We start from the raw sequence: 26,330 nt of genomic DNA on the forward strand, positions 1-26,330 counted from the left end.
AGAAACAGGGGAGCCACAGCAAGAAGGGGGGAGGGGTAGTCACTCCCTACCCCCCATCCCCCCGAGGGATCTCTCCTGACCCAGGTCTCCCCGTGCCACACCTATCCCTAGTGCCCAATGGCGGGCCCAGAGCTTAGGCATGTTGGCCCTGGTCCTAGGGAGAGGCAGACCTGAGCAAAGGGCCCAAAGAAAGTAGCAACAGCTGTTGGAAAAAGGGACAGGGCTGACAAAGGCTCTCCTGTCTTCCCATCCCCCTTCCAGCCCCACAGCCTCTGCAAAGCTCCTCAGGCCACAGGCCTGAGTGGAAACCCCAACCCCCTCACCAGCTAGCCACTACCCCTGAGCCTCTATCCGCATATTACCACTACTGATGTCCACGCCCCACCCAGCAGTCTGTGCTTGGAGCCAGGGATCTCTACCAGCTGGTGTGACCCCTCCTCATGAGAGGACCCTCTTTGGCTTTGACTCTGGAGCTAAGGGATCCCCACAGGGCCATCTGATCAATGGTCCAGCCTCAAAGGCCAAAGCACACAGGAATGTCTTGAAGAGGAGTGAACTGATCCACTGATGGCCCCTCCCAGCTGTACAGCTCTCCAAGCCTATCAGTGTCACCTTAGGGCCTCCAAACAGACAGAGGAGTAGATATGCATGTGATGGGAGGTATAGGATATTGTACACCAGCCTTTCCAGAAAGGCTATGGCACAGGTATCACCCAGCCCCTGTGACTCCAGCCCTGAAGAGGTGAACTCTGGGATGGCAGCCCTACTCCAGACCTCCTTGTACCTTCCTGGACAGGGTCACATTCTAACTTGTCTAAGGCCTAGTTCATTCCCTCAGGGGACTCACCCCTCACCCTATCTCCTCCTCTTCCTCAGAAAGCCAAGGGCTCCCGGGGCCCAGGACAGTGAGACACTGGGTCTTCAGTGAGCCCAGACTGAGCAACAGACAAATGGCTCAGGCCACATCTGTGGAAGAAAAGTGAGCAGGCTGGGGCAAATGAGAGCCTGGCAGCAGAGCCCACACTGGTCCTTCACAGTCCTCCAGTGCCTGGTCTCCCTTACTTGTCTTTTCAGATTCAGGCTTGTCCCACCCTACCTCGCTCACACACATTCTGGCCACTCTAAACAGGCTTCCAAAAACATCCCTCCCTACCCCACAACCTGCCTTCTTTGCCCTTCAATCCCAGTTCAGGATCTACCTCCTCTGAAGAGCCTTCCCTGGCTGCCTGGGATGAATGGGAAGCTCCTTGGGGACAATGCCCTTGCCCAGTCCTTCCCAGCGCTGTGCTGGGTACTGTGTACAGAGCTATAAGCCCCTTGAGGGCAGGGGCAGGTTCTTCTCAGTAGACTCAGGGCTTCAGCATCCAGGCCCACAGTGGGCAGGCCATGAACGAGAGAATGACAGTAGTGATAAATAAGGTCATCACACACGGGAGATAATTCAGTATAAGAAGCTAAGGCAACTAAAACAAGGAGCCAACAGGGATGTCCCTACCAAGTTGCCTTGGGGGCCTCAGTACAGAGGCCTGCAGGGACCCAGAAGGTCTGAGAGCCTAGCCCACCCCTGCCATGATGAGTGTCTCCTTCCAGTCCTGTGGCAGCTGTTGCCTGCAGCCACCCACTCACTCGCAGCTAGTAGGTGTCAGCCCCAGACACTGCTGAGGTGGCCTCACACTGCAGAGGTGCTGTCTGAAGTTCACTGGCCTTCCATAGAGCAAAAGCAGTGGTGGAGACATGGCCCATCACCCTAGGTTTGGGCTCAGCATGGGGGATACAAATGCCCACTCCCAGGGGTACCACGGGAAATTCTCAGAGCTCGGGAACCACTGCCAGGCTCTGACTCCCACCCTTGACTCAGGCTTCAGCCCTGATCTCACTGGCACTGGGGTCTGGGTCAGGAACTGGGTGAAAGGTGAGGTCCTGGAAGCAGAGTGAAGAGGCCTGGCAAATACCAGAAATGGCTATGAGGGCAGCAGCTCCCTGGTCCCTAACAGTAAAGTCTCAGGTCCAGCAAATCACATAGACCACAAGTCAGTGATCCCAGCACCTCTGTCACCTAAAAGCTTTCTCAGGTTGGAAGAGAACCTCTACAGAGGGACCCAAGCCAAGCCCTGGCATCTGGCCTAAAGCCAGGCAGGGCTCCCCAGTAGGGACCTAGCCCATTCTTGAGGGCCCATTTCTGGGCCCAAGCACTGCAGCCCCTGGCTTGGGCATGCACCACCACAGCCCTGAACCATTTTGCTGTGGGAGAAGGTGCTGGGCAGTGATGCCTGGGTCCCTCAGAACAGCCTGTGATGGGGTGTGATGTGCTTCCTCTATCTGACTCCAAGACCTGACCTCTCACTGCTGCTTCCCCTGCTCTCTGAAGGCCTGAAATCCTGCAGCCACAGCTCCCTCTCCCTCTTACTCTGCATCTTGAAACCCAGTGAGCCTCCCAGGACACTGATAGCCATCAGCCTATCTTCCTTCATGCTGGAAGAATCCATGCATCTGTGCAACAAGTATGTACTGAACACCTGTGTGCTGAGCTGAGGACGCCACAATGACTGCAGGCGGCAGGACCCAACATGGAGCAAATATTCTAGGAGGCTTTCCCCAAGTCACCATGGGCATGCCTCCAGCCTGGACTCAGGAGAGCTGCCTCCCCATCCACGTGGCCAGTCCACAAGGGTGGGCAGCAAGCTCCCGGAGCAGTGGGTCCCAGACTTTTAGATTCCATACCTGGAAAAGTGTCTTGAGTGTGTGTGTGTGTGTGTGTGTGTGTGTGTGTGTGTGTGTGGTCATGCAAGACCATTCCCCGCTCCCCCAAGAACATTAAAAAACAACTAGTATTGAGTGTCATGAAAAAAAAAATGGCGTAGATGATAGAGGCTCCGTGCATCCCTCTAGCAACCAAATCAAAGTTGTAACGGAAACAAGGAGCAGCAGCAAGGAAAAATCTTCTGGGATCTAGATGAACAAGCCATACAACTAGGGAGAAATCCAAGAAATCACCCTGCAACGAAACAAGGTAGGACAGGGCGAGGACATGGGGCTTTCCGGTCCCAAGCGGCTGAGTGAGATGGAGGCTGTGGCATCGACAGCAGCAGAAGCCTCTTAAAGGGGCTGCATCCACAAGCAGATTTTTGTGGTAACGGACCTGCTCGCTGTGAGCACCTATGCTTGTTAGGCTGCGCGCAGGGGGCACGAGGGACTTATAGGGAGATATTGTCAGAGTGAGGGCCAAGGGGAGACTTGCTTGGTACAGAAGTGCTGGCAGTATTCATTGTTCCCTGTTGAGCCCTCCCCCTTCCCAGGACACAGGACACAGCGCCGCCATAGCTGTGAAGTCATCAAACTAGGTAACAGAGGTCACTTCACCCAGAGGATTCCCTGAAACCCCGCCTACCCCAACTTGAGCCCCACCCAGGCCATATCCAGGTGTATACTCAGCAAGTCAGGTGCTCCTTGCTGAGACTCACTCACACTGGAGGCAGCCTCAGTTTCTGGTGTGGCCTTTTGAGGCAACTATAAGCACAGCATCTGTGGACTGCTTGCTGAATCTTAACAGGTGGCCCCAGAGGGGTAGAGCCTTGGGCTAAGTTTGGCCTGCAGCTGAACCCCTCTCAGGCCTGTGCCACTGGACACCTACTCACAAATCCACACTAATAAGACTGGGAGACTTAGGAGCTTTGCTTAGTACATAGAAATAGACACGGAAAGGCAGCCAAAATGGGAAGACAAAGAAGCAGAAACCATATGAGAAAATAGAACAGAGATCTAGATATATGATAGAGTCAAGTAATCTAACAGATACAGAGTACAAAACATTGGCTATAAAGATGCTCAATGAACTTTTGGAAAATGTAGATAAATTCAATGAGAACTTCAACAAAGAGAGAAAAAACATAAAAATGGAAATGGAAATTATAAAAGGGAACCAGTCTGAAATGGAGAACATATTATCTGAGATAAGAAGTATATTAAATGGAATGAACAAAGGAATAAACAAAGTGAATAAAGAAGAGGATCCAATGCCCTATCTAGAGGACAGGAAAGCCAATCAGGACACTCAATCAGAATGGCAAGAAAAAAGATGCCAAGACTTTAAAAATAATTTAAGGAGGATAAGGGACACTAGTAAGGCTCCAAATATTCATCTGGTTGGTGTAACTGAAGAAAATCAAGACGCTGAACAGCTGTTTGAAGAAATAATGATGGAAAACTTCCCTTACCTGGTGAAGGAGATAGACATAAAACCCCAGGAAGCTCAGAGAATTCTAAAAATCAGAGATCCAAAGAGGCCCACACCAAGACACATCATAATTAAAATGCCAAAGATTAAATACAAAGACAGAATATTAAAAGCAGCAAGAGAAAAGTAGATAGTTACCCACAAGTACCCATAAGACTGGCAGCTGATCTCTCAAAAAAAAACTATGCAGGACGGAAGGGCCTGGCAAAAAATATTCAACAGAATGAAGACCCAGGATCTACAACCGAGAATAATTTATCCAGCAAACTATCATTTAGAGTTAAAGGACAGATAAAGAGCTTCCCAGGCAAAAATAAGCTAAAGGAATTTATAACCACTAAGACAGTATTATAGGAAATGTTAGAGGAACTTCTTTAAGAAAAAAAACCATGTATCAAATACAAGAATAAAGAATGGTAACAATTACATTCCTATCAATAAGTACCCTAAGTGGAAAAGAATTAAATGCTCCAACCAAAAGATAGAGTGGCTGAAAGGATAAGAAAACAAGACCCCTACATATGAAAAGGAAGAGGATGGAAAAAGATATTGCTTTGATGGACCTAGAAGATATTTAAGCAGACAGAGAAAGATAAATACTATATGATTTCATTTATATACGGAATCTAAGGAATAAAAAGAACAAACTAATCAAAAACAGACTCACAAATATAGTGGACAATTTGGTGTTGGACAGAGGGGAAGAGGGCTTGGGGGGCTAGAAGAATGGGGTGAAGGGCTAAAGAAGTACAAATTAGTAGCTGATGGATGGTCACGGGGATGGGGAGCACAGCATAGGGAATGCAGTTAGCATTAATACGTTGGCTAGGTGGAGTGTCAGAAGAGGGAGGGTGCAGTTGTAAGGATACTTGAAACTAAATAAAAAAATTGTTAGAGTAACATTGGGAAAAAAAAGAAACAACTAGTATTACCACTATTTCATAAAAGAAACATTGTTGCAATAACATAAACAAAAGTAGGCATAATCTCAGAATAAATGGTGTTCTTTTATATTGAATAAACTGGATGCAGCTCTTAGAATTGGGAAAACACACACACATAACACATGGCCTCATTGCACGCAGGAACACCTGTCCTGGACTTACATCAGGAAGCCCCAGGCCATCCTCTTACCCCAGAGCTTACCATATATCCCAAAAGGTAAGTATAAGCCTAGACATTGGGTGGGGATCCAGGGGGAGACCAGGGCTCCAAATCTCATTTAATGAGGGAGAGAGTAAAGGTCTTGGGAACCAAAATCTGTCAAATGACTTCCCTGATAGATTGTCCTTCCTGGTCAGGGGGGCCTCACTGGAGATCCACATCTTAGTTGCATGTCCCCCAGGCACTATAAAGTGGCAACCCAGTTGACCAGGTTAGCCCATGCACAAGTCACTATGCACAATCACAATACTGCTCTGAGCCTCAGTTTCTTCATCTGCTGAATGGGAATCATAATGACCTCAGCTGGTTACAATGAGGATGAGAATTTTTAGCAAGTACCTGGCACTCAGCAGCTATGCAATAAACCACAGCTATTATTACTAAGTTAATATTTGACAAAGGTTGCCCTTATGGTAGGAAGAAACTGCCATACTCTTCTCAAGTCCCCAGTCTGACCCCTTTCAGCCTTGGCACAGAGCCAGCTTTCCTGTCCAGTCCAGAACCATGTGGCCTCTTTGGGAGGCTGACCTCGTTGGGAAGGCACCAGGATCCCCGGGTGCCAGCCAGTTCCCACAAGGTATGCCCCTTCCACAGACAGGAACAGCTCCTCTAGGGAACTGCTGGCCTTGCCCTTTGCTCGTGTCCATTTCATCTGCACAGCATCCTCTGTGGCACACACCACCTGTTTCAGGTGAGGAAACTGAGGCTCAGAGAGGTCAATATAAGATTTTGTTGGGTAGTAATTCATGGGAAGGGATCCAAACCCAGCACTCCACAGCCTGAATGGTTTTCCTCTCACTGCAGTATTGCTTGATGTGAAAATCACACAAATGGCCCTCCCCAGGCTGTGTCATCTTTGCTGCCTTCCTCCGCCTCTTTTAGCAGCTCTCTCACTTCCCCATCCTACATCTTGGGCAAGAGCCCCTGCCCTCCCAGGCTGCTCAGATCTGCCCTCTGTTGGTGCTCTGATGAGTGGTTTCAACTTGTCCTTTCCTTTGCACTTTTAATCCCAAAAGCAGATTTTCCAAAGAGACAGCTTTAGAAAAACACAAGATACCAGGGTGACATCCAACAGGAAGCCTTCTTCCCCCATGTGCCCTCTAACCTGGAGACCAGAAGCTTCCACTCAGCCTCTCCCCACCCAATCCCTTGCACTGCTGTCTGAGCACCCACGTTCACATCTATACCTGAGTCCTCAGCACCTGCACTGGGGATGCTCAGGAAAGGCTGAGCCAATCGATCAGATTCCAGTGAGGAAAAGGTAAAAGACACCCCCGCTTCACAGCCCTTATAACTACCTGCCACCATAGTTGTTTCTTTTCTGTCTCTCCAGTTAAAATGTCAGCTCCCTGAGGGTGGGGCTTGATTCTCTTCAGCCTGTACTCCAGCCCTAGAAAAGTGCTCACCACCGGGGGGTGCTCAATATTTGTTTCATGAATAATGAATGAATAAGTATCATCATCACTTTGCTGATGGCCAAAGTGAAGCCTAAAGAGAGGAAACTGACCCAGGCCCACAGAGTTTATGTGCAAGCAAGTCAAGATCACCTGGGAACTGTATGACCGATTCCCTCCTCCACTGCAGGCTGCTCCTCTACACACATTCACGCAGACGCACACATGCACACACCACCTGAGACTGGGACAACATCATAAGCCCTGATCAGCCAAGGGTTCAGCAGGGATTAGCTGTCTACAGAAGACTGTAATGGACACTCTAGGGAGAGGGACTGAGAAGAGGCCCGTGCAGGGAAGATGGGCTCCAGTTTGGGTTCAATCGCACTGCTCTGCCCCAGAGCTGGCATTTAATGAGCACTTGCTATGTGCTGGGCACTTATCTAAGGCTTTACTCCACAACGAACATGTGAAGAGGAACCATTATTATCCCCATTTTATAGATAAAGAAACTGGGCTCAGGAAGGTCCTGTAATTTGCCCAAAGTCCTGACTCACAGGGAACCCAGGACCACCCTCCTGCCGAGCCCATGCACATACTCTCTTCTTCTTTGGTGAGACAGAGGCCTAACACCAAGAGAAGGGCCCAGGGATTCTGGAACCTTGGGAAAAGAACCATATGAGGCCCAAGCTTGGGTTAAGGCAGAAGGGAGGGACAGAAGCATTCTTCTCACATTGTTCAACTCACAGAGTTTGTAAAGGATGAGCTGGGCTGGACAGCCTAGTCTGAGGGCAAGGCCTGGACAGATGCCAGAGTGAAGGTGAAAAGGGGCCTTGATGGGATCATCTGTGAAGACTGCAGAAGAAGAGTTCAAGGCTCTGCTTCTCTGAGAATCCACTGGATAGACAGATTCCTCTGCATCAAATCCGACCCAAATCTACTGCCTACCACCCCACCTCACCACGCCAACATACTACACCCCTTCTTTTCAGTTGAACTGACAGCCTTGACGTCCTTACTCTCAGCCCAAACCTTGGCTCATATCTGTCCCTCCTGGAACACCTTCTCCACTCCCCCATGCAGCCCAGTGTGGTCACCTCCTCTGTAGGCCCCTGGGCGAAACAGCCTTTGCCTCACTTTGAGCCCTGCCATGAGCCACTAAACTCTACTCAGCTCATTTCAGGCCCCATCCCACCCAGGGCTTGCTGAGGCTGAGGGAAGATTGGAGGCCAGGTTTCTAATCTCTCCACGCCCAAATCTTCAGCCAAATGTCCAGCAATCCCCCATAAACACCCCACCCAGAGATGATGTCCAGCTTAGGAGCCTTCTATCCAGCAAATGAGATGAACCATGTACATCAATAACTGGTTGCTCAGAGAGAAGCTGATCTGAGACTGGAGAGGTACAGAAAAGCTTGTACAAGCTCAGAGGAAACAGACCAGGGAGACAGAGAAAGAGAGCAAGGAAAAGACTGGGGGTGGGGGCGCAGATGAGGGGGATAAGCAGGAAGAGTCCTCAGACACTCAAGGACAGAGAAATGGACGCCAAGGGGAAAGAGAAACTGAGAATGAATGGAGGGAAGTAACTTTGAACTGGAGCCTAGAAGTGGGGAGGTGAGGGGATCCTAGGGCTCTGGAGGACCTCCAACAGACCTGCTGGGCTCCCCATTTCAAAGGCCTGCTCTTTGGTATACTGTGGCTACTTGAGGCTGCTGTGAGAATAAGGATTGGTTGTAAAGGCCTGACTCCAACTGAGGAGGCCAAAATGGATGCTGCGTGAGGAGCTAGCCCTTGACCACCAGATCATCATGATGTCATCCTGGCCATGTGTCATGGTTCTGTAAAAAACTGCCATTGCACCTTCCCTCTGGTAAACGTCTGCTCAGACATGCCAGCTCTGCGCTGTCCACTAACAGCCCTGGGCTCTACCGCTCCCCGCTGGGCCTCCCCACTCTCAGCAGGCTCAGGAAGCACCGAGGGGGACAGACAGAGTACACACTCCCACCTCTGCCAGAGCCTTTTGCTGTGCTCACCATTGGCCCAGCCCCCCAGCACAAGGCCAGCCTCCCTCAGGCAGCTCTGTGAGGACTTCCGGGCAGTGGACCTCAGCAAGAGCAGGCCAGATTCCACCCCCCACTCCAGTTGTCCCTTCTCCCCAAACATCCCCTCCCCCAAAGGGCCCAGCCCAGACAACCTCTAATCCTCTGTCATCTGACCCAGCTCCACCCTAAATTAGCTCTGCCCAGGCACCCTACTGAGGACCAAAAATGGACAGTGTCATTTATAGAGGGTCCAAGAAGCCAAACACAATGAGAAGATGATCTCATGGTGCCCACGGCCTGAGCTCCAGGCACACACTCTGTACTCCAGGCACTCTGGAGGTAGCTGGGAACTGGGAAGTGAGCAGCAATGGTACCATGCTGGCGGGCAGACCCTGGAGACCCTTCTCATATATTCTCATGTCCTCCCCACACCAGGCCCAGAGGCCAGAGTACATTACAACCATAGCTCCACGCCAGCCAGACCCACAAGCACCCCGCTACCCACTGCCCTGGGCTCAGCCCAGGATCAGGCACAGGACATATATCCAGGCAGGATTTGCTGAAGAAGGGAAGGCAAAGGAGCACACATCATGAATCAGCCCACCCACAGGCCAAAGTAAGGGCTCCCAAGCCAAACCCCCAAATGCCCTTGTTCATTCATAAACAGTCACTCAGGCACCTGTGGGGACCTGGTGAATGCCCCATCCCTCAGGGAGCACCCAGAGCAGTGGTAGAGGCAAGCAGGTGGATGGGTTTCCCAAGCCAGGACCCATAGAGAGACACACTGAGCTGGGGGACAGGAGGGCTGGTTCCATAGGCACCAGAGAGCAAGCTTTCTTTGACCACACTGTCGCCCTCTGATTCCTGACAGACTGAGCCACGGCTTGGCCCTGCTCAAGAAATGCCTTCCTATGGCAACTAGATAACTGGAATCGCTTGGTTACTCACTGATTTGACAGGGGCAGGTGGGGTGGGGGCAGGCGTGCCTGTGAGACCACTGTATGCAGTCCTGATACCACCAGAAAGTGCTGGGAGGCAGCCAGGTCACAGCACCCAGGCTGTGACTCTGAGCTGCAGGAGGGGAAAGGGGAGAGGTCCCTGTGGGTTGAGGCATCAGACTTCCTGGGAAGGGGTACTCAGCTAGGCCAACAAGGGAGGGGACAAAAGGAAAGCTGCCTTCTGAGATAGCCAGGAAACCTGTTGTGCTGCTCTGGCTTCTGATGGGGGATGGTCTCCCAACCAGTGCCTCACCAGCAGCACTAAGCTGCTCCAGTTCCATGAAGCCAAGGCTTGGATAGGGACAGCCCTTGTGCAAGGCCAGCATCCACAGCTGACCAGCTGTCAGCCAACTGCCTGAGGCCACAGAACAGGAGCTGAAGAGTGGACAGGGTGCGGGGGGCAGCTCAGTGGGGTCAACGATGACATACATATTGCCACTTACATGGAAGAGACATAGCCCAGGCCTACTGCCCCTATAATTACTGAAAGATGCTGTTGCAGTGACAAGGCAACCAGGGAAAAAGGGACACTGCAAGAGCAAAGGGGAGTCAGGGAGTAGGACCTCCTTGGAGTGGGGGCAGGGACCTGTCTCAGCTAACCCTCTGCTTCCCATTCATCTTCTGGCCCCTTAGGAACAGGAAGCAGGCTTAGACCCGGAGCTGCTGGCTCCAGGCACCTAAATGGATTACCCCCGTCACTGGAGGGGAGTAATGTGGGGGAGAAGGCAGCAGATCTGCCCCCCACCAACCTGGTAAACAGAAGCCTTCCCAGCACCCCGCTGCCTATCTATGGGGCTGTAATCCGTCCTCCCACTGTGGGGGTTGGAGAGGACAGCTGGGGCAGGCCAGATCTGCAGCTTGGCTGAGGGCCCAGCCACCCACCTCCTCAGCCCGGGACCACCAGGATGAGCATCAGGACTCTGACTGAAGGAGGCGTGGGGAAGCTCTAGCCGATGCACCCCCTCCATCACGTGACTGCATCCTTAGGGAGCCCCCCGGTCCCAGCTGCAAAAGTCATTGTTTATAAACAGCCACAATCCTAGCAAGGGAAAGCCTGCAGTCCCTGGGGTCCCACTCTGCCGCGCGTTCCGCGGGCGGGGGTAAGGGGAGGGCAGAGGACGGAGTTGGGGGGCACAACTTGCGAGGGGAGGACTGGGGGCCACCCCGGCAGCCTAGATTCTGCAATCTCAGATTTCAGAGTCCGAGTGGGTAGGGGAAGTGGCGTCAGCAGCTGGCGTGATCCAATGCAATAAACCAGAGGTGGCTTAGGATAGAACGCCGAGCCGGTGCGAACCCCCACCCCAGTCTTGCGTCTCCTGAACAGCCAGGGCACCGCAGGAAGCCGGGCTCCATCTCCCGCCGGCGGCTAGCTGCTTTGGGAGCTCCGGCTCACGTTTCCCGCGGCGCCCTCCACGCCCCTGCAGCCTGCATCCCCTCCCCAAAGCCGGGGCCACCACCCCTCCCCCGCCGCCGGAAACGCGAAGCCCCCGAGGGGTGCGAAGCTCTGCTCCCCGGAGCTTCCAGGCCGCTAGCACCCTTCGGGAAAGGAAACCCAATCCTCTCGCGGCCGGCGGGGAAATGGAGGCTGGCGAGAGGAGGGCACGGCTGCCGCCAGCAGCGCCCAGAGACCTGCAGCAAATGTGCGGGCGCCCGGGCCGAGGGGCAGCCTCGGGATTCCCCAAGCAAGGCGGCCCCAGGAACAAGGGGCAGGCCGCTCTCCGCGCGCCGCCGGCCTGCAGGGCCCGCGGGGACCTGGACGGCCGGAGGCGCCAATTCGTCCCAATCCTCCCGGCCTTCGGCCTCTAGGACACAGTTAGCCTGGACCTCAAGCGCCCGAGGAGAGCGTGGGCCGCTCCTCTGCAGAGGTGCGGCGAAGATACGAAGTAGCCCCGCGGGGGGAGGGGGAGGACAGCTGCGCCCTCTTCTGCCCCGCCGCGGTGCGGGTTGGGGCGGGGGGGTGGGGGGCAGATGACGCGGATCGGAGAGGGCGCTCAGAGCTCGGAGCGCGCAGCCCAAGGACCTCCGAAGGCCCTCGGCAGCGGTCGTCCAGAGATGACAGCACCAGACTCCGGTGCGGGATTGGGGCAGCTGTCCGGGTCCACCGGACTGCCGGGTCTCCGGTTCGCTCACCTTCTCCTGCGCGCGGGTAAGCTTCTTCTGCACGTTGCTGGCAATCTTTCCCGCCGTCACCCCCTTGCTGCCCATCTCTGCCATTGTGCCCTGGGCCGCGCCCGGTGGCTGGCACCGAGCTTCCAGCCCCGGCTGCGGGCCCCGGTCCGGCTCCACGCCGCGCACTAGATAGCCGAGTCGACTGACGGAGGCGGAGCGTGCGCCAGGCGAGCGAGCGAGCGACGCGGGGACCGAGGGAGGGACGGACAGAGGGAGGGGGGAGGGGAAAGGCCGAGCCTGCGGCTGCGGTCAGCACCCCCACCCGCCCCGCCGGACAAGACACTGCCTTTTAAAGGGCCCCTCCGGCGCGGGAACAGCGAGGCGTTTAGGGAGGGAGCAGCGAGCACGTGCGCGGGGGGTTTCGGCGAGCGGGACTCCGGAGACGTTCTAGTGACACCGCCTCGGGGCGGAGACTAATACGCTAGTTCTGGATCCCGCGCCGCCACGAGCCCGGTTCTCCTTCTGAGTAGTCACCTCCCGCAGCCCAGGAAAGGAGGACAGATGGAGGAGAAGAGTGCTTTAAAAAAGCAGAGAGAACGTGCGGTCATTGGTGCGCCTCCCTGGAATCCGAGAACCCCCTCTCTTTCCCGGGGCTACTTTGGCCCGGCACTAGACTCTCGGCCTCCTCGGGTCCTGCAGACTCACCGGTCTCCACCTGGGTTATCTGAGCGCCTCTGGGACAGGTTCATATCTCTGTCCCTGGAGCCTAGTCCCTTAGTCCCATGCTAACCAGGCACTCAGCCTTCAAGTTTGCTTATAATCATTACGATTTTAACAACAACTTGACATTACTGAGGGCTCACTATGTGCTTGCAGTCTGCTAGGTGCCTCCTCGACAGGCCTTATTCAGTCTCCATGACGGCCTTATGAGGTAGGTGCTATTATTAAAATGCATTTTAATAGAATAATAGAATTATTATTCCCATTTTATGAACGAGGCACAGAGAGGCTTGGAACCAGATATCTGACTCTATATCCCAGACTCTCAACCACTATATCCTGCGTGTCCCCTCTTGCTTGCTGGAAGAAAAATGGTTAACGATCATTATTTAAAGAGAAGATAAGGTTACTGCTAACCAGCTTTGCCAATAGACCGATGACACTTATTCAACATGAATAAATATATATTGAGTCTACTAATCCCACCCACACCCCTCCCCAACTAAAATGGAAGGATGCCACAGCTCTTTGCTGCCTTAGGTTTCTCAAGGATTGTGGGCTGAATTGAATGGAGAAAAGAGTGAGTCCTTGAGGCCCTCCTGAGAAGGAGGAGGACTAGACCTGTCAGTGCATCTACAGGAGCCAAGGCAGGGGTCCCTGGGAGCAGGAAGGGCTCTTGCAGACCATAACCCAAGCCCCCTATAGGATTGGAGATACAGGTCTAGAAAGAAGAGTTTCAGCCTGGATTCCTTCTTCCCTCCACCTGGTAGACTCCCCTGCAGTCTGTCTAACTATTCCTGGTTCTTCCCAACTGCTCAGCACCTATATTTGAAGATCTTAAACAGCCCTCCCTCCTGGCCTATTATTATTCCTATTTTGCAGAAAGATAGACTGAGGCTTTGCAGCTGCTAAAGGTCACAACAGAGAAGCAGAGATCCAGACCTAGGCCCTCCTGTTCTAAAACCCCCAGGTGATACATTGAACTGCTTCCCAGAAAAAAAGCTGGAAAGAAAAGCATTTTGTCAAAATTATTATAAACTCATGCCCAATTCATGAGTTACAAAAACAAAACCTAAATAGCACAGCCTGAGTTTTAAAGAAGCTTTCTCCTAAAAGCTCAACATGCTTTCACCTCACAGTCTCTCTCCTCCTCATTTTGTTTGTCATTTTTCTAACCATTCTCTAAGAGCAATTACTTCCAGCACTCCTTTGAGGAAAAGAGGAAATGAGCAGAAGTCAAATCCTATTACAGTCAGCCCCCGGGAACAGTGGGAGTCTGCTGCGCTGGACTTTGGTATTTTGAAATATCACTTGACAAAAAATTGGAAGCAACTAAAATGGTTATCAGGATAGAGTCAGCTAGAAGGCACAGGGACCATTAGGGGATCATTTTAAACAACCATTACAAAGATTGTGTAGCAACATGAAAATACAGTTTACAGTATAATTATGAGTGAAAAGAAGATAGGACATTCTGCATGCACTATCCTTGCGACCACATAAAAATAAATATAAATGTTCATGACCAAAGATTCAAAAGAACCAGGCATAAAAGAGATAGATGTGTCAAGGTCAAAGCATTGTGGCTGATTTTTTCCTCTTAATTTCCTAAATATTCTGTAGTATTCTATATTGCCTTCATAACTAAAACACATACACGGCTCTGTTTTTACAGAAGGTAATTCTTTATTTGATCTCTAGATTAGAAAGACTTCTAAGCACAAAAGCATTGAAATCAAAAATGCTACTTTGGCGGTATATAAAAATTAAAACTTTTTCAACTTCAAAAAATACCATCAATACATAAAATAAAAGTTTGGAAGGAAATGCCAAGGGATAGGAATGTAGGAGATTTTTACTTTCTTTACAATTTTCTATTGTGTCTGGGTTTGTTTGTTTGTTTGTTTGTAGTAGCCCATTGTTTTTACTTTGGGGGGGGGAAGCCATTTCCATTTTGAAAAGAAATTTAACATAAAAAATTAAAGCATGAGAAACTAGGGAAATATTTTTGAAAAGAAAATAGAACTCTTATAATTCATAAGAAAAACATTAAGATCCCACTATACAAATGAGTGGATGATACAATGTACAATTCACAAAATTGAAGATTTAAATCCTCAATAAATAGGTTTTAAAAGTTCAATCTTTCCAGAAATAAAAACGTTCATTAAATCAATGAGATACCATTTCTGAATCCACTTTCATCAACTCAGCAAATCATTTCTTCAAATACTTTCCTTAAAAGAAAAGAGATAGACACTCACTACTGCTTCCGAGAGTAACCTTTAAAGAATTTCTGGAAAGCAATCTTGTAATATGTATTAAGAATCATCAAAATATCCATATTCTTCAACACTAGAATCTCAAGTCAAAAAAAAATTCAAAATTTTTTTAATCACACAGATGTTCATCACGTTCATTATAATTTGTACAAAACTGAAAACATACAAATGTGAGCTATACTACTATTGTTATTCGTGTTCACTCACTCCCTCAGTCTGCAAGCATTTCTGAGCACCTACTAAGTACCAGCCCTGGGCTCATGCTGCAGAAACAGCAGTGGGTGAAATAAAGTCTTTTTTTGGGATACTTCCCTATGTGGGGAGGGGATGGGGAGTCTGGGAGGGATTGAGGCTCTTTGAAAGGGTGATCTGAAGACCTGAAGTCAACATTGACAGGAGAACAGGGAGGGATCCTGGTGCCTAGCAGGGTTCTCAACTGTCAAGACAGAAAGAAATGACCAGACAAGGAAATGTCCAGCAAATTATCAGCCTATCTTTCCTTCTTCCCCTTCAACATCCCAGCCTCCCAGCACTGCACCCCTCTGGCTCTCCACAGTGGAGACCACCGGGCCTCCTGTCCATCCCCACCCCCTCCAGACACCTGCAAAAGGCCTATTACTACCTGTAATTAACTAAACTACAGTATAGCTATACATAAGATGTTTACCAAAACGATAATGCTCATGCAGTTTTTCATGATTGGGAAGTGTGTTGTCAACAATAAAGCGAGATATTAAATTGCATGACAGTATAGTGCCAACTGCTGTCGAAATGTGGTTGTTATCTCTGGGTGAAACAGTTCAAGGCAAGAGGTTTTTTTTTCTTCTTTTTATTTTCCAAATTTTGCACATGTACTATTTTTGTAATCAGAAATAAATGCTATTAAAAATACAAATATTTGCATTAAAATGAGGAAACTGTCCCCTGAGACTCTACTCGGGCTACCACAATGTGGCAGAGTAGAAAGAGAAAGCACAGAGTGTGTGCTGTGCCTGTCCACCTCTGTGTCTGAACTGTGAAGTCTGGGAAAGTGATTTTTCAAACCATGAAAAACTCAGACAAGCGAATGGGCAGTATTCGTTTCCCTTGGAGAGAAAAGAGCACCACCCCATGTTTTCCTTCTATCCTTCAAGAATTGAGTAAGAGTTTCTGAGCTGGCACTATGACTACTATCATCATCATAATCATCATTCTGTCTTACACAGCAAGATCTTTTTGTTTATACTTTTTTGACCATCAGAATAATTCTTTGTTTGACAGCAGTAGGACTTTTTGCCATTCTTTTATAGGTGGAGACTTGGAGAACACAGGTCTACCCAGAAGACACACAGCTGACATCACTTAGCATCTAGCCATCTTCAAAACCAGAACAGACCAGCTTCACACCTCTATCCTGGGCCCGCGGGCCTCATCTCTTAGAGAAGGGAGATCCAGGAGAATCTACAGGCAGAACCAGAGAGGATTGGTTTTTCTAGAAATGTTATTTTAGGACAGCATATGTGTAACATGGTGTCCAAGAAGGGCCCTCTGACAAATTTTCCTCACTCCCTCTTACATGTAAAATGCCACCACCATGATATTGTGAGACAGACCTGGAGTCAGAAGTCAGCTTCTCCATTTACCACTTTTCCATTCTTGGCTACATTATTTAAATTGTTCAAGCCTCATCTGTAATATGGTGGAGGGTGAGGGAAGGTAAATTACACCTTTAAATTATTGTGGAAATAACAATATCTATAAAAGCTCCTGGAATATTAGAAGTGATTCTATAAATGGTGGCTATATAGTAGATTGCAAATGCTATAAATTTGGCCTGCCCAGCTAATTGTCCTACTTTCTTTAGGAATTCCTTCCTTGTTTGGGGTGGCTTGAGATAGTCTTATCCCTTGCACCATGTGTACATAGCGCAGGTGAGACATTCACTGCAGCCATAACAATTGGCTCAAAGATGAGCACATGACCCAAACAGAGCCAATAAGAGCCTTCCCTGGGCTTGAAGGGATGTGTGCTTGTAGGACACAGAAGTTCCTCTTTCCCCCAGAGTTGCTAATATGGGAGGACGTAGATCTAGAATCACCAGCGGCCAGTGTGCCCACCATGTGAAAGATTCTGCCTCAAAGATGAAGTCAACAAAAGTTGAGAGTTGGAGAGATGGGGACAGAGGGAGAAACAGAGGCAGAAAGAGAAAGACACAACAGTATTGTTTGAGAACTTGTTCCAATCGGGACATCTGAGCACCTAGATTGAGGAGTAGGAGTTGAGAGTAAAGGTAGGAAGGGAGGCTAAGGTCATGCAGTTCACAGTCTGTGTTCAAATTGGTGCTGACCACTGCACCTGTCCGTTCTTCCAGGCCTGTCCATCTGTTCTCTACAGGATCCTTGCAGAGATGGGAGGGCGACGCTCCAGAAGACCTTCTGAAAGGAGATATGTCCCTAAGCTTTGCCTCCTGGCTTCCAAACCTGCTGATCCAGATGTTCAGCTCCCATCTTGATCCAGTTTAACCATGCCTTGCAGAAGTGACCTAGGGAGTAGGCCAGTCACAGGGCCACCAAGTACCTCCAGGATGTTTCCAAGGCTTCCAGGAAACAAGGTTTCCAGCAAAAACCAGTTGTTTTCTTTTGCTACCAGCAAACAAAACCTCTCCAAGAGCAAAAAAAAATAATAATAATTAAGATGATTGACTTCTCTGGTGAACTGTGTATGGTCTCCGGTGTTGCCGAAAGGTAGTAGACTGAGAAGATAACAACAACATAGGCTTCAGACCAGAAGACCTTAGCTCTGTTGTTATGAGTTGTGTGATCTTGGGCCAGTCACTGCCTGCTCCTTTTACATGTAGCAATAATACCACCAGGCAAGGCTGTTGTTAAAGACCAGAGGTAGCTCTGACCGTCCTTGACCCAGGATCTAGTTGCCCGGGTAGATGGTAGTTACTCTTATGATATCCTGTCCTGAAGGTCAGGAATAGTGTCTCTTAGTTAATCTGGTTTTTGGCCTCTTTGCTGGTGAGACACAGTAGGCTAACCTTTGCCAGCTTCACCGATGGGTAAATAGAGATGCAAAAAAGCGAACTGTCCAGTACTCCTTCAGAAAATCACTGTTGAGTTCCTTGGGAAGTGAGATTCCAGCATCTAGAAGTATTCACTGGAAATTTCCTATAATTAGCTTTATCTATGAAAAATAAATGGTTTACTAAATAAAGTGCAGTGACAAGATTGCATATGTATGTGCTTGCCTTTCTTACACACCTAGAAACACCCCCCCAAAAAGTTATTCTGTAATAGTGGGGCAAAGGCACTCTGGGATCCAATTCCTAACTCTGACAATTAGTGAGGGTGCACCTACTGTGTTCCTCCTGGCCTGGTGATGAACAGAGTTGGGGGAAGAGGTTATGCTCTTTGGGGGGCAAAGAATAATTTCTTGCTCAGACCCCAACTTGAGAAATGACAACCCCCTACATAGAATCACTGTTGCCTTTGAGTGGACATGATGCTCTTTTTGAGAACCACAGCCTCCAACTAAGGCTCCTGGCTGGCAGAGATTGGGTCTGGTAAACTCTAACATGAGGCCAGGCACAGATCAGGCACTCAGCAAATGCATGCTGAATGTTGCCACTGCAACTGGCTCTGGGTGTAGTCCACCGAAGATCAGGGAAGGCGTTCAGAACCCCAGAGTGGAGAACCTACCCAGATCTGGTGTCTCATAAGTGGGCTAGCTGCATTCAAAGTCACTTTGTCTTTTCACATGTATCCCTCCCTTGTCACCTCCTCTCTCTCTTACAGGTGCTGCATTAAGTACAGGAATGGTGTTATGGTTTTATAAGTCATTGGCCATGCTAAATACACTTATTTCCTGCTGACCTGTATTACTTCTAAAGCCAGCTTCTACCACCTCAGGCTAGTTCCTGGCCCCCCAGAGCTGGTGGAAGAACTGAGGACATGGCTGAGCTCTGCCTGGTGGACCTCTGGATGCTGGGTGCAGCAGGGCAGACAGATACACATTCACAGAGTGCAGGTGGCCAGCATCACTCTTGCAATGAAATCATGTTTCTCACATTTTACATTTTACAGAGTAGGACAAAGAACATAATAATAGTTTTTGTTCATTCTAAGTAAACATCTGACAATGTCCAATTCAATGGGCTCTGCCCCCTAAACACAACAGTTCTTCCTTAAATAAAAAATGAATGCAAATATGTGCATATATAGGTAGTGGGGTAGATCTCAATCCACAGTCTTGGCTGTGCAAGAAATAATTGACTTCCTTTACTCTTCTCTCTCAAAGCCTTATTTTACTGCCAAATCACTGCCGCGCTCTGCTCCTATTTCTTCAGACTTAGAAGGCTCTGGTTCCCACAGTTGTCTTCTGGCCACTTTCATCCACTACAGCATACTCTTTCCCATCTCTCTCCAGTCTGGAGTCCATGCGTCACCCACACAGTTGTGTCACAGGTCTGTTCCAGGATGGGGGAAAATATCCTAAATCCCTCATAATCAGGTTTTGGGATACCCAACTTTGGTGGCCTCTCAGGCTGGTGGGCAGACATAAGGAATCATTTTGCTTCTCCCCCTATGTTGGGGCCACAGGTATAACCCTCTCTGGACTCCTTAGGCCCACCACTCACAGGATGGCAGAGTTTCTCCTGCTTTCTGCCATGACTGTTGTACTCTGCTTTCAGATTCTTTCAAAACTGGTTGGGATTCCCTCATTTGCCCTGTCTCAGTGTCAGGGCCAGAGCCTTTCTCAAGAACCTGAGAGTGTCCACATTCTCCACTTCTCTGATGTACCACCATAAGAATAGCTTTCCGATCTGACAAGAGGAAGACTTGCTCTAGACTAACTCATCAGGTTAGTCTGCTGGCTTAATAAACATGTCCAGGCTTTTCAAAGTCAAAAGTCAAGAATTTGATCCATTCCTTGAGGCAGTGAAAGCAGAGAGCTCATCTGTTTGAACCAGGCAGGGTAGCGGGTAATAGAATATGCTGATGGGAGAAGCCATGGTTACTATTTCAAATACTGTACTGTGTATATCATATATATACTTTATATATAAACATAGTTTATGTAAACCTCACTGTAAACATGAAACAGAGAGATATTTTGTACAATCTAACAAGGCCCCAGCACAGTCAGCCTGTCAGGGCAGAAACAAAGGCTGCTGAGAGTGAATCTGCCTTCTAGGCCATGAAGCTGCCTCCTCAGTGTGCACTGGGAACTTAGCTGGCCGGCCGCAAGTGGGGAGAAACCTGAACAAGGATAGATATTTTGAACTGGCTTTGAATTATAGGCACACAAATGTAGACACCTTTGAGGGAAAGCTGCCTCATACCTATAGCCATGGGGCTAATACCTGGGATCTTTACTAACTGCAGCTGCAGCTCCCTAGTGGTAGAGAGGTCCCAGCAGGAACATCTTGATATACCCATTCAAAAAGCCTGACCCTCATACAAGTCATCTACAGAAACAAGACATCTCCAAGTGGTGAGCTTAAAGAATGCTATGCTGTAGCCCAAGGCTGGGCCCACTCTACCCCAGAGTCCAGGAGGGGACAGTTTAGCAGCTAGAAGGAAGTAGAAATGTGTTCCAGGAATTCCTGGGGGGCCTGGCCTGGTCTCTGGAAACATTATAGCTGCACAGCCGTGGTTAACTCTGCCCCTCCAAGACTGCTTCCCTCTGAACCCTCTTCCTCAGGCCCATAGTCTTCCCTCCTTCAGGCCTCCCACCCTGCTGGCTGGATCCTGACCCTTCCCCTCCAACCTGCCTTTTCTGCTGTTATTCTGACCATATCTCTCTCCTGCCTTTCACTACCTCCCAGATTTTAGAAAAAAATCCTAAATACTTTAGATTAATACACAGTCCTCTGATGACTCGGCTCCCACCTACCTCTGTACTGTCCTCTCCCTGCACTCCGAGGCTCAATCCAACCCCAGTCCTTCCTGCCAACCCTCCAATTCTGGCCTTGGCACAAGCTGTTTCCTCTGCCTGACCAGTATCCCGTTCTTTGCCTAACTGGTTCTAGCTCATCTTTCTAGATCAAGTTTGAGAATCCTGCCATCCAAGAAGCCTCCCCAGGTCCACCAGGTGAGAACTCACAGCACTTATTCTACCTTAACTGTCCCTCTAAGGAACTTTATTCATCACCACATCCTCAGTGCCCAACAGCATCTGATGCATAATGTGCTCAAATGCTTTAGAGAAAGAGAGTGGGAGGGAGAGAGCAAGGAACATTATATTACTTGTCCCTTTTTCAACTACATGGAGCCTTCCTCTGCAGCAAGTGCTGCTGACTTCATCAGTACCTCAACTAGACAGCATCTGCACATATTCAGACTCAATCCCAGCCCCTCCCTACTCCCTCCCACCACCCACTTCCATGATTCTTATATTGGGGTTGTGGGCCCTGGAAGTGTATAAGGTATATCGAATGCGTACAAAGAGGTTCATGCACTCTATTGTAATTTTTTTCTGAATAAGTCTTTATTTTGCCACCATTTTTTCTTCACTTTTAATTCTGAAATAATGGCAAATTCATAGAAAGTTGCAAGATAGTATAGAGAGATGCCATGTACCCTCCACACTGTTTCCCCCAATGGTAACATCTTGTATAACTATAATACAATATCAAACGAGGAATTTTATATTGGTACAACATATGTGTATAGCTCTCTGTCATTTTATCACATGTGTAGATTCATATTAACTACCACCATGGTCAAGATACAGAACTATCCCAGCCTCACAAAGAACTCCCCGGTGCTACCCTTTCACAGTCACATCTCCCCTGCCAACACCATCACCATTCTTCAATGCTGGCAACCACTAATATGGTCTCCATTTACATAATTTTGCCATTTCAAGGATGTCATATACATAGAATCATAGAGTATGTCATGTTTTGAGATTAGCTTTTTCCTCAGTATTTTCAGTGCCCTAGAAATTCATCCCAGCTGTTGCATCAATCAACAGTTCATTCCTCGGTGTTACTGAGCAGTGTTCATGGCATGCATGGATGTTCTACACGTTGCTTAACTATTCACCTATTCAAAGGTATTTTGGTTGACTCCAGTTTTTGACTATTACAAATAAAATTGCTATGAGCAATTATGCACACGTTTTTGTTTCAATGTAAGTTTTTATTTATAAGATATGTTTTGTTTCTTTAAGAAACTGCCAAATGATTTTCCAGAGTGTCTGTACCATTTTATATTTCCACCAGCAAAGTATGAGAGACCCAGGCTTTCCACATCCTTACTAGCATTTGGTGTTGTTATTATTTTTCATTTCACCTTTTCTAATAGGTGTATAGTTGTGCCTCACCATGGTCTTCATTTGCATTTCCCTAATGGCTTCCGATGTTGAGCATCTTTTCTGTGCTTATTTTCCATCTATATATCCTATTCAGTGAGAGATTTCTTCTTGTCTTTTACATAGTTTCTAATTGGATTGCTTCTTTTTTCACTGTTGAGTTTTAAGAGCTCTTTATATTTTAGATAATACTCCTTTGTTGGAAAGTGGTTTGCAAATGTTTTCTCACAGTCTGTAGCTTGCCTTTTCATCCATTTAACAGGGTCTTTTGCAGAACAAAGACTTTTCATTTTGAAGTCCAATATATTCATTTTTTTTCTTTTAGAGATCTCGCTTTTGGTGTCATGTTTAAGAACTCTTCATCAAACCCTAGATCCCAAAGATTTTTCTCTATTTGCCTATATTATTTTCCTAAAAAGGTCCTTTGTCAAAAATCACTTGGCTATACTTGCGTGGGTCTATTTCTGGGTTCTCTATTTTGTTCCAGTGATCTACATGTCTATTCCTATGCCAATACCACCTAGTCTTAATAACAGTAGCTATATAATAAGTTTTGAAAACAGAGTGGCTCCTCCTATCGTATTCTTTCTCAAAATTGTTTTAGCTATTATTATATTTAAAAATTTGACTGGCATTTGTCCCTAGTTCCTGGAAGAGAAATGAAATCCTTGAAATTTTCCGAGTAATAGGAGCATTTGTTTTTCATGAACCCCTGGAGATTTCTCCTGAGTTTATGCTAAGAGATGAAATGACTCAGGATGGGGCTGGTCACCAGAAAGACCAACCATGTGATTAGAAGGTTGAGACCTTGAGCCACATGATATCAGCCTGGCAACATCTGACCTCAGAGGAAACTGGGGGTGGGAGTGGGCTGACTGGAGATTGAGTTCAATCACATAGTCAGTGATTCAATACATAATGAAACTCCAGTAAAAACTCTGGACACTGAAGATTGGTAGATCTTCCTGGTTGGTAAGAACATTTATGTGCCAGGAAAACATTTATGTGATGTCCCTGATTCATGGGAAGAGGGCACAGAAGGTCCTCCATTCTCTCCCAGACCTTGTCCTATGTGTCTCTTAATTTGGCTGTTTGAATCCTTTATAATAAAACTGTAATCATAAGTTTAGCATTTTCTTGAGTTCTGTGAGGCATTCCAATAAATCATCAAACATGAGGAGGTCATGGGAATCCTAAATTTGTAGCCAGTTGGTCAGAAGTGCAAATGTGTTGAGACCTCACTTGTAGCTGGCATCTGAAGTGGGAGTAGTCTTATTGGGGACCGTGACCTTTAATTTGTGGGGTCTGTACTAACTCCACGTGGTTAGTGTCAGAATTTTACTGCAGTACATCCATTGATATCAGAACAGTTGGTGTTGAAATGGAATACCTATCTTAGTTCCTTTGCCTTTCCTTTCCCTATAAATTTCAAGATATTGTTTAAATCTATAAAATGTCTTGCTGGAATTTTGATAGGAATTGCATTGTCTATCGATTAGGAGAGAACTGACATCTTTTCGATGTTGAGTCTTCCTATCCATGAACACTATATGTCTTTCCATTTATTTGGATCCTCTTTGCCTTCTCTCATCAGGATTCCCTACATTAGACATTCGTGTCACTTGCAAATAGGGTTATTTTATTTCTACCTTTCTTATCTATAGGACTTTAATTTCCTTTTCTTGACTTATTGCCCTGGTTAGATTTTCCAATATTATGTTGAATAGCAGTGGTAAGGGTGAACATTCTTGCCTGTTCCCAGTGTTAGAGGGAAAGCATTCAATCTTTCACCATTAAGTATAGTGCTAGCAGTAAATTTCTTTTAGATATTCTTTATCAAATTGAGGAAGTTATCTTTATTCCTAATTTTCTGAGAGTTTTTATCATGAATGGGTGTTGAATTTTGTCAAGTTTTTTCATCAATTGATATGATCATTCAATTATTCTTCTTTAGACTGTTAATGTGATGGATTACATTGATTGATTTTTTAATATTGAACAAGCCTTGCCTCCCTGGAATAAATCCCACTTGGTCATGGTGTATAATTCTTTTTATATATCACTGAGTTGTATTTGCTAATATTTTTGTTAAGAACTTTTGCATCTACATATATGCTGCATATAATCTAAACATCTAACATTGGTATATTCTGAATTAATCATTCAAGGATGTATTTATTTGCAAGTCAAAGAACACTGGCTTAAACACATGAGTTTGTTCTCCTTATGCAGTAAGAATTCTTGAGAAAGGCAGTCTATGGCAGATACAATTGTTCAAGGATGTCATTAAGGACATAGTTCCCGTCCATCTTCTAGTAATAGTTTGTAAAATATTTATGTTCACAGCTGCAAGATGGCTGTTGCACCTTCATTTTAGTTAGGAAGAGAGGGACAAAGAGCAAAGGACTGAAGCTATATGCTCTCCAAATATATCCCTTGTAGAAAGGTTATCCAGAAGCCCCATTCAATGAATGACTTTTGTTTCATCCCGTTAGGTCATGTGCCATACTAAACAAGAAGGCAATTTGGGCAAGTGAGTATTAAAGCGGGCACAGTGCTGTAATCAGTTTGCTGATACACTAGAATCATCAATGTAATCACCGTGATAGAAGGCAACCACCAATATCATCGCCCTGGATTATCTACATGACCATATATATGTTTCCATTTAGAATAATACTGGCATCAAGTAAATTGCTGTGTCTCATGCTAAATATAAAAGAATAGGCAGATTTTATATGTCAATATTAGTATCAAGTGAAGAGAAGCCCAAACAATTTCATTATGACCCATAAAAATGTTTGACAACATTTTGGGTAGAGGAAGTGGTTGGAAAATTGAGCCTTCTCGTGACACTGAGTTCTATGGGCATGCTGCACCTGAAAATTAAAACAGCAGCGAACGTTGGCATCCAACTGGTCATAGGCAAAGCATGATTTATTTTAATGTGATGAAGTAAAACAATATCCTTCATCACATTAAATTTATGTCGTTATTTTGATTTTATTGGGTTCTTTGTAACTTTTCCTAATGAATCTTACTCAGCCATAAGAAGAGGTGAAATACTGCCATTTGCGACAACATGGATGGACCTCGAGATAATCATGCTAAGCAAAATAACCCAGATAGAAAAAGTTGAAAATCACATGATATCATTTACATGTGGGATATAAACCTAAAAGCAACGAATGAACAGGACAAACAAACAGAGACTCATAGACATGGACAATAGACTAGTGGTTACCAGAGGGTAAGGGGTGGTGGGGAGCAGGGTGGTAGACAGGGTAAAGGGGCTCAAATATGTGGTGACAGAAAGAATTCTAACTATGGGAGGCGAACATACAATGTAAATATATATATGCCTTACTGTTAAAAAAATTGTAAGTTTTTTTTGATGCCTCCAGAGAATACTACTAAAGAGCATCATAAAATATATATATATAATAAAATAAAAATAAAAACAATAAAACAATGAACACTCATATATCCCCTCACCTCAACACAACAGTTGTGAACACTTTGCCATGTACTATATATGTGGTAAAAAAATTATAAATAAATATAATGTATATATATCATATATAAACTATGCATAATATAATATATATAATGTATATATAATTTTAATATTATATATTAAATTTAATATATATGAAACATTTGAAAGTCAGTTGCAGATATCATGACAGTTTACTCCTGGAGACTGCATTGTGTATCTCCCAAGAATAAGAAATTCTCATAAATTTCACTACCTAAGAAACTTAACAGTAATATGTCTAATATCATGTAATATCCAATCCACAAAGACATATTTAGGGAGGAATGGTTGGCCTCAGCAGGGAGGGACAGAATTCAATTAAAGTTGGCACATCGCATTGGTTGCTAGGACATTTTAGTCCATTTTGAACAGCCCCTCACCTTTTGTGGGATGTGATATTGCCTGTTTGAAGAAACCAGGTCAGTTGGCTTATAGAACATCCTGTATTCCAAACTGTATTTCCTTGGAGTTTGGTTTGACTTGTTCCCCTGGGCTTACTATAAACTGGAAGCTAAATCTCACCACACTCCAGCAGGCTCACTTGACCT

General features: G+C 46.9%; 1 protein-coding gene and 1 long non-coding RNA gene across 7 annotated transcripts in view; one reads left to right on the plus strand and one right to left on the minus strand.

The window, feature by feature from the left end:
* Positions 1-12,313, minus strand: part of BIN1 (bridging integrator 1) — a 50,856-nt gene extending 38,543 nt beyond the window's left edge. Inside the window, exon 1 of one of the 6 annotated variants that reach the window (XM_039851247.1) lies at positions 11,962-12,313. In XM_039851247.1, the coding sequence (XP_039707181.1) occupies positions 11,962-12,045 (84 nt within the window). In that variant the 5' untranslated portion in view covers positions 12,046-12,313. The remainder of the gene's footprint in view (positions 1-11,961) is intronic. The other 5 variants (XM_039851248.1, XM_039851241.1, XM_039851243.1 and 2 more) reach the window with 5 other exon arrangements.
* On the plus strand, positions 11,778-18,154 carry LOC120593425 (uncharacterized). Its single transcript, XR_005650361.1, has 2 exons — positions 11,778-11,977; positions 17,293-18,154. It is a non-coding gene; the product is annotated as an uncharacterized LOC120593425 (long non-coding RNA).
* Positions 18,155-26,330: the final 8,176 nt, after the last annotated feature.

The sequence above is a fragment of the Pteropus medius genome, unplaced genomic scaffold (assembly GCF_902729225.1).
Source record: "Pteropus medius unplaced genomic scaffold, Ma_sr-lr_union100, whole genome shotgun sequence".
In the NCBI taxonomy this organism is placed as follows: Eukaryota; Metazoa; Chordata; class Mammalia; order Chiroptera; family Pteropodidae; genus Pteropus; species Pteropus medius.